The 13,624-nt window shown below is 42.7% G+C and overlaps 1 protein-coding gene across 2 annotated transcripts in view; it reads right to left on the reverse strand.

Annotated features, from left to right (window-relative positions):
• Positions 1 to 235: 235 nt before the first annotated feature.
• The window catches only part of LOC139696308 (chitooligosaccharidolytic beta-N-acetylglucosaminidase-like), a 75,947-nt gene continuing 62,558 nt past the window's right edge, over positions 236 to 13,624 (reverse strand). Inside the window, exons 4-6 of one of the 2 annotated variants that reach the window (XM_071595013.1) lie at positions 11,180 to 12,083; positions 9,406 to 9,739; positions 236 to 580 (exon numbers count right to left, since the gene is read on the reverse strand). In XM_071595013.1, coding sequence (XP_071451114.1) covers positions 9,428 to 9,739; positions 11,180 to 12,083 — 1,216 coding nt within the window. In that variant the 3' untranslated portion in view covers positions 236 to 580; positions 9,406 to 9,427. Of the gene's footprint in view, positions 586 to 9,405; positions 9,740 to 11,179; positions 12,084 to 13,624 lie in introns of both variants that reach the window. The other variant, XM_071595014.1, reaches the window with a different exon arrangement.

Below are 13,624 nucleotides of genomic sequence, written 5' to 3' on the forward strand. Positions count from 1 at the left end.
TGAGCTTCAGTTATAGAGCATTGGTACTGTAATAATAGGGATGCTAAAATATTAACCAATTGGCAAATGTGAGGGAAGTTTAGTGCCAGCTCTCAAGTTCCATATCCTGCCTCCTCAAGGTTTAACCATGGTGTTTTTCCATTCAGCTTATACTTAAGGACAAAACTTTGGAAACAAAATATGATTTATTTCATCATTAGATCAATAGTTTTTATTATAAAAATAAATTATGTAAAACATTAAGGCAAGTTACTGCACTAGCAGATAATCATTGATTAGGCACAAGTGATGCCGAACACTCATCATTTGTGGAAATTTGATTTTTGTGTCATTTTTTACCATATTTATCATTTATTTCATCGAGCCTAATGAATACTTGATTGATTTCAGCACACAGTGATGAAAAAGTGGCAGCATGAGTGAACGAATGGTGTTAGATGAAATGCACCACATAAAAATGATAAATTCATTTGATTTTCTACAGTTGCATCTTCCATGGATGACATACATTTTCTTTCTTGTTCTTGTGTTTGCACTTGCCCATCCATCTTTCCAGAAAAGAGCAGCGGTAGCTTCACATCTGTACTGAAACAAGTAAGAAGTTTGCTGAAGTTAATTGATGGAAATTGCAGGACATTGATAGCAATTAAGGAACTGCTCCAGAGATGCCCTGCCCAAGGAAGAAGAGATTAGGATGGAATCTCACGCATGGCGAACATATTTATTTAGTTACCAACTTATATATAATATATATAATGGACTTTAATAACAAGACTTCAGTCTCACTTGAAGAAGGCCTCTGAGATGGCCGAAAGCTCGAACAATTTACCGTGTGAGTGTCCTTTTAAATGTTGCTATTCTATTTAAATATAATTATATAAAAAATAATATATTATATATAATTATATATATATATATATATATATATATATATATATATATATATATATATATATATATATATATATATATATAAAATAAAATATGTATGCATATATTTTTTTGAGCATTTTTTGCACATGTAGTGCATCTTTGCGCATATCCATAATTATTTATCAAAATGCCCAAATATGTGGAAAATCAGTACATACTATATGTTGAACACACCCGAGAAAAGGCGGACACTCGAGCTAGGTCACTCCTGGAACGGTCGCTCAAATCGATAATATATGGTGTCATCCACGAATGGATGAACACACACGCGACTCGCATGTGGCATATTTCCAGCAATTGCGAAACATTTCCATTCCAGTATCTTATCACTCCGATCACCGCCACATATCAGTGGAAATACTGAAAAAAGTTGGGAGAAGGAGGACCTTTTGGTTGGGAAAAAATTCTGGCGTTGTTATCAAGGAAACAAATGCCCAACCAGTTCTTAACACCTTCAACCCTTCCCGCCATTCTCATTCAACTCCTTCCCCGCCGCTTGAGTCGCCCCCCATCCTCTCCCACGGCCTCATCTGCCGTTCCCACCCCTTGTCTCTAGCATGCATCGCCACACCTCTCTCTATGTATCGCCTCCATCCACTTGCCCCATTCAACCTCGAATTCCCTCTCCAACTTCCTCTTCTCCCCTTTTATCCGTATTTATAACGTGACCATCTCTCGTGTTGTCAACTGCTCTTTCCACAGAGGCTTTTTCATCCCTTGCTACATAATTATACATTGGTCGTTTCTCCTCCATTCTTGTGCATGGCCGTTCCACTCATCTTTTCTCTTTACTCGGCCACCCTTCGTGCCTTTCCTGTTGTTATTCTTAATACGGTAAATTCTACAGTTTGCGTTTTAAAAATATACTTTGCTTGCCTGGCATATTTTTTGCATAGAATAAATTGCGATGGATTTGAAAACTTCTTTTGACATCTCTACTTTTGTTATGGGTCTCAGACATTTGTTTCTCCGTACTATCTGATTCAAACATCCTCCCAATCATTGTCTTCATTTTTATCTGATGATACTTCAGGAATGAAATTTTTTCCCACCTCCATAACTCTTCGCAAGCCGTTCATATTTCCTGCAACCAATGCCACGTCATTCTGCATCACATAGGATAATTATGTCTTCCCTCCATCCTTTGGCCTCTTAGGGCTTTTAATCTTTCTTTCTTATTTCACCCGTGATTGAACCAAATATAAGCGGCTTCAGAGAAGAAGAACCTTCCTTGTATGATGCCTTTTCCCGCCATAGTTGGTTCATACTGGGTCTCGTTGGCATTCAATGGATTATCCACTCGCACCCAGGAGACTTACTGTCGGTACCCTTGTGGAATGTGCCGGTCCGTGGGTTCCCCCGGTTCGATTTTGTCGTCATCTGCTTTTTCGCAAACGCGGGCCAACTGAGTCATCTCCGCGCGCACACGTGGACGCTTGGCGTGCAATTCGCAATCGACAACAATGCTGGAAATTAATTGACGGTGGAAGAGAGAGAAAACAATGGAATGAAGGAGCTAACTGTTAACGGTGAAATGCAAAGGGCAGTTCAAGGTTGCACAAGCAATCAAGCGCACGGTGATCGAAGGGATGATGATGGACTGGGGCTCACCTGCCTGCTCATCCAGAACGGGAGGAGGGCTCGGCGGGAAGGAGTGGGAGGGAATTGGCGGGGGCGAGTGTTTTCTCCACGCAACTACAAGACGAGGACGTGAAGTAATCGCGAGGTAGCTTCCACCGACTGATTGCTCGGGGGACTAAGTGATGTTCATGTGTACAAGAAAGGTGTTGGAGAGTCGGTCTCAGTCCTGAGATCCTTTGTGTAAATGTGCTTACTCCATGACGTATGCATTGCCATGGCCGTAGAATAGCATAGCTCACGACAAGTTGAATGGAGTTAATTTAGTCACATTGAATCCAATTTTGAACAAGATAACAAAGAGAAAGCAAGGATGTAAATCCAATTGAAAATATCGAAATTATTAATAAGCTGTCATGGCATTCGAATGCGACAGCACGGAGATGTTGATGTTTTAATGGAGGCGGTGGACCGTCGAGCATCGACGTTTATAGAGGTGACAAAGGCGGAAGTGCAACAACTGAGTATTTATTCCAATTCTTGACTGGAGTACAATTCCAATTATTTGATGAAGTCGTGTCTCGACCATTATAAAATAAATCATAGGCAGAACTGCGGAAGTCCTCCTTCTTACGCCCGTCCACGAAATAAATATGCAAGATTTAGATAAGCGAATTATCGAAAGAAAGAACATCGAGGTACCATGCTGACACCATTCAGAATCGTACTTATCCGGAGTAAAACGCCCTAAGATAGAGATAATTCATTCTGAACAATTTTAATAGTAATAAAATAGCATTTTCAGCCCTCATTTTGTGATTGTTAAATAATTCATTTTAATCAACCTATTTAATTAATCCCGAAACATTGTATACACGTGGGCCGTTCAATAATTCCTTAGAAAATCCAAAAGATAGCGCCCTTAGCATCAGAAAAGGTTTGCTTTTAGTAAGCCCCATCTCTCACTAGACTGCTGTTAAACCTTCAGCTAATATATCCATCGCTTGCTTTCATTTTCATAGTCGATTGAAACAAAAAATTTTATTTCTTTGGAAAAACGAAAAACGAGTTTCCCGCTGTGATTAAACACTTCCATTTAAAAGGCTTAACAGCAAGAGAGATCAATTCCGACCGAATTGGATGTACGTAGTTCATGGAACATTTGCTCCTCTGTTTGCGACTGTTTACCATTGAGTAAATTGGTTTGAACGTGGCCTTAAGTCCACAAGTGATAGACATCGTACGGGAAGTCCAGTGGAAGGGACTTCCTCCGAAATGATTGACAAAATCTACGATATTTTTTTGAGTGACCGACGAATCAAAGTTCACGAAATAGTTGAGGCCACAGTTATATCATAAGGTAGAGTGTTTTCAAAATGATAAATTAAAACGTAGGTTGAGCTTCTGTTAATAATTTTGATGGCCTGGAGGTAATATGCGCATTCTTTGTCGCGTAAAAAAAATACAAAATTGAATATGTCCAGGGTTGGGGACCATTATGTAACTAATTGATAAAGAAGCAATTCCACTCTTTTGGAATCTCTTCGATCGCTTAAACTCGAAATTTGTGGTCCTAGGGTCCCACTTCACCCACATTGATTATTTAACGCCTTCAATCGAATATGAGTGCATCGGTAATTAGATTCCTGCGTCACCGGAAGACGAGTGACGTAGGCGTCCAAATCCGGCATTGATTGCTTTTGAGTAGTCGCTCTCGGGATTATTGGAAACAAATCTACATGGTCTGGTCTGCCCAATAAATACGCGAACTGGTGCAATCTGACGGCCATGATGTGGACTACAGTCCCGCCCACTAGCGGCGCTAATTGCCTGAGACCCAATGAGCCGTCTGTGCTTGGCGGATCGTCGAGCTGTGCGCATGGCGTTGCCAGTTATGTTAGTTTCTATTGTCCTTGTTTTTACTGTTTGTCGAAAATGGAAATTGACGAAATCACGGAGCTACGACCCAACATCGAGTTTTTTTGTGAAGTGCGGTAAAAGTTGTCAAGAAATTACTGAAATGTTGAAAAGCTGTTTACGGTGATAATGCTTCGAAGAAAATATCCGTTTTTAAGTGGATTAAGCGTTTTAAAGATGGCCGACGAGACGCTAAGGATGATGCAAGGCCGGGACGACCTTCAATCACCTGAGTTGAGGACAAAATTGATCGTGTGCGGTGCCTTGTCCTTACCGATCATCGAAAAAACCTTCCGAATGATAGCTGATGAACTGAATTTAGGAAAATCAACAGTGCACACTACCCTACTCGTATTTTAACCAAACACGATGGATGGATCCTTCACCATGACAATGTACCAGCACATTTAGCATTGATTGTTCACCTGTTTCCGGCAACAAATTCAATCGCAATCCGTAATCATCCTCCTTATTCGACAGATCTCGCCGCCTGCAACTTTTTCCTATTTTACAAAATGCAAAATATGTGATGATGGGAAATCACTGGGAAGATGTGGGCACAATAAAGCAAGAAACGACGAAAAAACTAAAAAGCCTAACTGCCGAGGACTTCCACGGGCGCTTTAAACAGTGGAAAAGAAGAAGATGGAATAAGTGCATAGCAACGAATGGAGAGTACGTTGAAGGGGACAAAATCGATGTAGACTAAATTTTGCAAAATAAAGATTTTAGGCCATGGCCTAAAGTTTTATGCTCCGGTATTTATTGGACCAGGTAGTACCGTTTCGACACCAACCAACATATGGAAAATTGACCCAAGGGTTATTCATCCGGTGGCATGACGGATGAAAACCCCCTGAAATTTCTGCCCTCATTGCCTTGCCCTCTGGAAATCGAAACTGCAAGAATTTCGATACACTACACCGAGCATATTCAAATATTGCGCCGCCTGTAAAACACCGATTTCCCATTGGTGCGACGTCGATTCGTGTTGCATTTTTGCATAACGGGGTGAGTCACGTAGATACGGAATTGAATGTCCACCATTTTCTTGAGTTATCCGCATAAGCAAAGCGATTTTTGCAAAGTAGGGCAAATTTCCAGACAAATTCAGAATCAGGTGCATTAGTCTTCAGGAATGAGTGAGTAGGACATCTGGTGGCAATATATAATGATAGACCTTTAACCCATCCCAATTTATACCATTAAATGCAACAAATATTTCAAAAGTTTTTTTGAACAAAAGGATTGGTGCGCCATTCGAATTTCTTTTTTCGTATTCTTAGAAATATTTGAGCCAAATTTGAGTCATCGGAGAACTGTTCTATTCTTATATCTGAGCAAATGAAGTACACGGAGTAGGCATACTATCTACCATGCAGCACTTAAAATAAATGACAAATAATAACTTTTACTCCCATCACCATATTTCAGCGACTAGCATCCGCACTTAAGTGCCGTGCAATCAGATAAGGAAACCAGAGTGACGTAAATGTGTGATTGTAATACGTTTATTTTTTATTAATCTTATCATTATGTGGAAATTCTAAGCAGCAAAATGTGTGTTGAACTACTAGTACTCAGCTTTTAACATACGTGCGTGCAACGTGTTAATCTTTTACCTTTTGTCATTAGATGAGTAAAACTGGAAAATTCCTCTTTCGGACATTAGTTTTGGAATATAATAAAAATGAATACTTTCTCGAAGATTCCCAAAGTTCGTTGTTTCAATATTTGTTAATTGGAGTGTAACGTTCGTTTTTAACGAAATCAATAATTTCAAAAACTTAAGACTTGACTATTTTAAGGATAGCTTCTTGTCTTACCCTCAAATAGTCTAAAGCCTCACACTTATTGCTAGAGGAGAGTCATCATCGTCACAATTGCTTAAATTTACCTTCCTTTAAGTGTTGTCGAAGTCTTCTCTGTAGTTTGCTGAAAAACAATTCTGCGCTATTTACATAAAGTCACATTAAAAACCTTTTTTGAAGTGTACGCATACGGAGAAACCAGCTAGAGAAAATTTAAAATCATTAAATGCCTTCTAAAATTGAAAAACCTGATGTCTCGCTCATTTTAGCATTCTATTTTCTTCGAGTTCTCGCCTGCGGTAGAATGCTATCCCTTCTTTGTTATCGACTTGGTTCAATTTGATTTGCATTTGTCTAACGGTTTGAGTTGTGCAGTTAACTTGCTTCGTTCCTGCAATGGCTGCAAATCCAGGATATCCGGTAGTAAACTAATGCTTCCATTCGTCATATTTCACAATTTCGTATTCGAGAAATGGGAAGATTTTCTCTGTGTTTCTTATTCAATTCCGAAATAAGGTACTCTGTGTAGAGCCACGAATTTTCGACGCGTATTCAACTTGAGGTGCTGTATAGCAAAGTTAAATCTTTATCGGGAAGTAAGATGGGATGCTAACAGTTAGAGATAACGTGGGTAAGATAATAGTTGGCACAGGAAAGATCCAAGAGAGATGGAAGGAATATATAGAATAACTGTATAGTAAAGAACATAGACCAACAAAGCTAGACATAGAAAAGGAAAATGGCATAGAGGAACATAGATTAGGTCCAGTCATACTCGGCGATGAAATAGAAAGGGCATTAAGGGAGATGAAACTAAATAAGGCCATGGGGGTGGATAACATTCCTGCGGAACTACTGAAATGTTTAGGAAAATCTGGGAGGAAGAGACTATATGGGCTGATTCGTAGTATATAAGGAATCTGGCCGGAAGATTTTGTGAGAGTAGTTTTAGTTCCTATTCCGAAAAAGGTAAAGGCTACATCATGTGATGACTACAGGACGATACGTTTGATATCCCACGCAGGTGAAGTTGTTCTCAAGATCATCAACAAAAGGATAGAGAGTAGGGCAAATCATTACTTAGGGGATGATCAGTTTGGGTTTAGGAAGGGGAGAGGTACGCGTGATGCCATTGCAGTAATGAGATTATTAATCGAGAGGAATATAGAACACAACAAGGAGGTATTTGCGTGTTTCGTAGATTTCGAAAAAGCGTTTTATGGAGTGAATTGGGAAAATTTAATGGGTATATTGCAGAAAATAGGAATAGATTGGAGGGAAAGGAGGCTAATCCGCAACCTGTACATGTCTCAGACTGCTCAGGTGCGGGTGGGAAACGGGGAGTCAGGATGGGCAGTGCTAGGAAGGGGTGTAAGGCAGGGTTGCCCATTATCGCCGTTGCTGTTCAACCTGTATGCAGAGGAAATGATCAAAGAGGCATGGGAAGAATTGGAGGTAGGAATGAAAGTGGGCGGGGAATTCGTAAAATCAGTTAGGTTTGCTGATGACTAAGCTTTAGTTTGTCAGTCAGCCAAGGGGCTGCAATCATTGCTTAGTGAATTGGAAATTCAGTGCGACAGGTATGGGATGAGAATCAATATCAATAAAACAAAGGTTATACGATTTTCTAGAAAGAAAAAGGCTAAGCTAAACATTAAAATAGGAGGGCAAAAACTAGAGCAGGTGGAACAGCTTACGTATCTCGGAAGTGTTTTGGACCAACACGGTCAAAGTAATAGGGACGTAAGGAGAAGAATTGCACTAGGAAAAGAGGCTTTCACAAGGAGGAGGGAGTGGATGACGGGGACGTTGAGTAAGGATGTTAAGAAAAGACTCGTAAAAACTTTAACTATGTACGGTGCGGAAACGTGGTCATTGAAGCAGGAGGATAGACGTAGACTGGAGGCTTTCGAAATGTGGTTGTGGAAAAGAATGGAGAAGGTGAAATGGACAGAGAAGAAAACAAATGAGGAAGTACTTGGTATGGTGGGCGAAGATAGGGGTTTGTTGGGAGAAATCCTATGGAGGCAGGAAAAGTGGATGAAGGAGATATTGACCGACAGTGGGATGTTGAAGACTGTGATAGAGGGGAGAATGTTGGGCAAAAGAGGAAAGGGAAGGAACAGGATAGGGATGTTGGACGGGATGAAGGGAGGAAGAAAGTACTCAGATATGAAGAGGGACCTGATATAGAGTAGGATGATGGATTTTGTTTTTTGTTAGGAGTAATAAAATGTTTGTTTGGTAGCTGTGTCCATCCAAAAATCTACCTTAACCGGTAGAGTACCTTAAAAAAAATTCAACTTGAGGTCCAACCTATATGAATGGGCACCTCACCTTAAATTTTTTCGTCCCACTATTTCCTCACTATAAGTTTCAAAACTCTATTTTTTTATATATCACTTGGTACTCAATCTAGTCTATATGCTTAAGGTTCATGAATTAATTTTCCGGGAATTTAACTACTGCTCATCGTTTCAGATTCAACTCGAGAGCCCACTTCGGACAACAAACACAAATGTTATTGTGATAATTCGAAAGGTTCGTCAACAGCCCGACATTTTTATCTCGGCAATTGACTGCATTATCATCAATAACTCTTGACCTTTCTGGTCAATTTTCTATTTTTGTCACTAATTTAATGAGAATGGGACCATGTGGAATTTTCTCTACGGGACGCTAGATGCTGGAAAACGAAATAGCAGAGACCGTAACCTTGGTTAGCACTACGTTTGTTTAAAACAGGGGAGGTAAAAACAAAGTGACTAATAAGTGGAAGATGGGAAGCACACACTGGATCACTTGGATGTGTTTGGGAAACAGGGACCCAGGTGTACCTCAATCACACCCTAACAATGCAACATTAATAAATAAGGAAGCAGACTTACAACCACTCGATCACTAGGGTGTGTTAAGAAATAACGGCCACTCTCGTGAATCGCATTCACACCCACAATCACGGTTTGCACACACCGCGTAGAGAGGGAGTTCTCGTCCTAAGGAATGGCGTATCCCCTCGACTGTCGAAATATTCCTTGGAGGCGAGTGCAAAGTGGTTCTCTTGAAAAACAAAACTGGACTCCATCAGCTAGGCTCGTTGTGGGCCCGCTTGTGATGGGGAATATTCACGTATTTATGCACGCATGTGTGCAGGGGCAGTACCCACCTCATCCCGAGTGACGTGGGAATCACGCGCACTCCCCCTCGTTGTAGTAGCACCACTTGGGCTGGAGGGCGTCGGCCCGGATGCCCCGGGACACCATCCTCTCGCGGTGAGACATCATGCGGGTCCGGGCCCACAGCCAGCTGCTCTTGGCCCTTCGCCCGCTGCCCCTTGGGTCGCTCCAGAGTCTCTCGGCGGTGGCCGCCGCCCGGGGCCACGTCTTGGCGTCCAGCGTCACCCCGTCAACCATCTCGCCCCACGTGGCCGCCTCTCCGCCCAGCACCTCGCCACCGCTGCCACCCCTGGTCCTCGGGGGCAGGCCGTTGTCGTACACCACCTTACCGACGAAGAGGGGTGAATTAGGTCACGAGCATCATTCGGGAAGGGCATCGTTAAGAGGTTCAGGGTACCTCCCCCAAGTTAAAATGTCAATGTTTCTAGTAGCTATTATTTTATCTTGAGTGGCTTTCAATGGCCAACGATAGTGAAACGGAGGCTCACGGGGCACGACCTCTCGCTGGAGAATCCTCCGACGATTGGCGCCCGGAGGACCAACTGAACGTTCATGCTACTGTAACTATTCGTCCGAGCGGAACGAGATGAAGAGTGAACACCGGGGTAAAGATGTAACGGTAGGTAAGGGTAGATAGCGAGGGACAAAAGGTATGCTATATTTGTTGACTCGATAGTTTATTTAAATTTAAAAATTTAGTTCATTTCTTTTATTTTATTAGTAAAAGCAATCCTAATAGTTAAAACTAACTCACCTGACGAAGGGTGATTCTCCTAAAAATGCTCCTATTTTTCTAAGAATAATCCACCGAAAGGTTCGTCAGTTCCTTTAAAAATTGATTTTTTGTGACATGGAAAAAGTTTTCAATTAGTATTTCGTGAGAGTTAAAATATTTTTGCTAAATTAACTTAGGATCAACTTTAAGTTAATAGTAATAAGAATTAAATGCAACAATTTCAGAGCGTAAAAATAATTCACCTTGACCGGGATCCGAACCCGGATCCCTTAATATCCGGCCGATAGCCAGTTAAGCTATCTAGGCGTCCTTCTAGACTCTGAACATTTGAAATCCCGGTCAAGGTGAATGCATTTTACACACTGAAATTGTTGCATTTAAGTGCATATTAGCGGATGAATCCGTTAAAAGTTACTGCTGCGGCATCTTTCGCAGTTTCTTGGAATTTCTGATAAAACTTAACTGAGAATAATTTTCTTGGTCTTAAACGATAACTCAAATCAATGTGAATAAGTGCAGTATAGTTGAACTGACAGCTACCTTTTACAGACCACAAATCTTTTTACTTCCTTGGTATATAGGTCCATCGCATCCTATAAAGTTGGATGTTTTTTGACATGAACTGGTTCCAAGGGTAATCTGTATTTTGACTCAAAATTATAGTCCAATGACCCCTCCCCTCACATTTCCCTTCTTGCATGGGTGAACTCTTCTTGGCGATGACCATTGACGGGAGAACAGTCTTTAGTACCGGTGGTCCCTCAAGCACGGAGTTCCCTACACTCCCCTTCCGAGTTGCCTTCAAAGGCAGTGCTTTGCAAGCACAAAGCGCACCCGGGATGACGAAGAGTTACTTAACTAGCAAGAGAATTCACTGTGTACAAAAATCTCTAATCGCAGAGAGGATACGCTGGACCGCAGAAATAACCAATCATTGAAACGGAGATCCAGAGGAAAATTCCGGGGAAACCGCGTGTTTTTCACTTATTGGATCATTTCAAAAGCCACTCCTGCAAACACCAACCAACCTGCCAAGGATGGAAAGGGTATCCCGATATGGACGACCCCTTCCAGTTTCCATATCCGTGGTCCAGGTACCAGGCGTCCTTTGTCGAGAAGATGAGTCGATAGCCCTTGTCCAGAAGTTTCAAAGGTAGCGTCTCTGCAGCCGGCATCCACGCCTGTATGACGTACCTGCTCTTGTCCAGGTAGTCCTCCACCACGTCCAGGCTGGTCAGATCGCTGGTCCAGAGGATAGCGGTAGCCGGGACTCCCGAGACCCTGTCCAGTTCGACCAGGGCCCTCGCCTGGAACTCGGCCCACAGGGCCAGAAAACCCTCCTTCGTCCTCGGGTAGCCGTTCGACTCCATCCAGTCAATGATCTCAGCCGAGGAGTTCCAGCAGCCAAGGTGTACCTCATCGCCACCCATGTGTAGCAGGGGCGCCGTCAGGTTGCTCCCGCGAAGCCTCTCCACGGCCCCGAAGTCCTCCGCCATATCCGCGTAGATGCCGCCCAGCAGGGGGTAGAGGTCAGGGTTCACGGGGTTGAGCTGCCCGCATGGGGGCTCGATGCAGAGCTTCCTCCAGGGCTGCTGGTTTACGCAGACGGCCAGCTGGCCCTTGCCGAGCCGCTCGGAGGCCGCGTCCCAGCCGGCCCCTGCGTGGGCGGGAGCGTCGAATTCGGGCAGGACCCTGACGCCCCTGACCTTGGCGTAGTGGACGAGGGAGGCAATGTCGGCGGGGGAGTAGGCCATGCCTTGCAGGGCTCCGTTGTCAGTGAGGACGGGGACCCTCCTGGAGGTGTACGGGAAGCCCTGGGTGTCCGTCAGATGCAGGTGAAGCACGTTCATCTTGCACGACGCCATGGCATCCACTTGGCGGTAGAGGTCAGTCATCGGGAGGAAGTTCCTCGCTGGGTCCACGAGCAGGCCCCTGTCAACAGGGATTCCACGGTTAGGAGGGCGCACCCTGTTTTCTTTGCTCTTGGCAGATTAAGGAGCTCGAGGGGTTATTGTGCTCTTTGGGTTTCTGTTACTTTCCTGTTCGGGATTATTCCTTGGCAGTTTCGCCTACTCTCCGAATGATTACAAGAGAATTAAGAGACATGATATTCGTTGTTGCCTTTGCTCTAAAGTTATGGTGATTTTCTGAATCAAAATACAGTCAGAGAGAGAGAGAAAAATTACAGAAATCAGTTTGATCGCATTTAGTCCTTTTGGAGAGGAAGGAGTGGAACGTTAATGCTACCGGCGCCTTGAAATAGTGACCTTCATGTTAATTTTGCGGACTTTCGTAGTTTCATATGGGGACTAGTTGGGTTTTATAGCATTGGATACAGTAAATGACAGAAGTGCTCTGTTTGCATGCAACACGATATCAGACTTATGATACCAACGTTTTCTTTCTCTAAATGGTACCGGCCTCGGTGGTGGCGGGGTAACGTCCTAGGCTACCAACCCAAAGGTAGCGGGTTCGATTCCCGCCTAGGTGAATTTCCCTCCATCCAGGGCTTGGTCGTATGTGATTGTCTTCAAAATAATGTCTGTAATGTAGGGTTAGGTGGAAGAGGGGCCTATTAGTGTCAACCTCGCCCAATTAAGTCGATAAATAAATAAAAAAAATAAAAAAAATGGTACCGAGAGTATGAGTTTTCTTTTGATGTACATTTCCGGTGAATACGCTTCAATTGTATAAATATTAGACAAATCCAGAGGTCGAACTTAAGCCAGATAAAAGTGAAAATATAAATTGATAATCTTAGCGTATTCAAAATTAATGACATTCCCATGAAATGAAGAGATTTTATGTTATAATCATGGATTAATAGTTTACTCTGGCTGAGCAATTGGCGGTCTGAGCTTTCATTTTGGATTCGTTTAGAGTTCAGTAGAAACCGAAATGAAAACCATTTGTGTATTGCAGACAGAAGTGTATGACAAAGGTCACTACATACGAGGACGATTCGAAAAGTAAGGCCTCATATTTTTTTCATGGAAAATCAAATTTATTCTCAATTTTGTGTGCATCGTTGGAAAGGCTGAGCATTTAGCTATTTTTTTACATAGTCGCCTTGATGACCAATCACTTTTTGCATCCTTTTATCCAGCTTATCCCTTTTATCCCCTGTATGTATATATGAACCCACGATAGGTTCCCATCGATGGGTTCTGCCCCTAGTTGCTGAAACATCTACTAACCAGCCCCCGCTGAATACGTATTTAGGTTCCCTGGCTATCCCTCTCCCTTACGGCTGCATAATCAGTCGAAGACCAGGCATTCGAAACGGCTTGGGAAAAGCCGCAGCGAAAGCCGTTTTACAGAAACGATTCCTGCTCGTTCATACGGACTTTGGTACAAAATATCGCGTGCCCATTTCGTTCCTCCTGTTCCGTTTCACCGTCCCGAAACAATTGATTCAGCTTCATTGAACACCCCCTGGATAACGATAGAACTTTTTTTCAAGTAATCAGGAG

The sequence above is a fragment of the Hetaerina americana genome, unplaced genomic scaffold, assembly GCF_022747635.1.
Source record: "Hetaerina americana unplaced genomic scaffold, ioHetAmer1.1.p SCAF_7, whole genome shotgun sequence".
In the NCBI taxonomy this organism is placed as follows: Eukaryota; Metazoa; Arthropoda; class Insecta; order Odonata; family Calopterygidae; genus Hetaerina; species Hetaerina americana.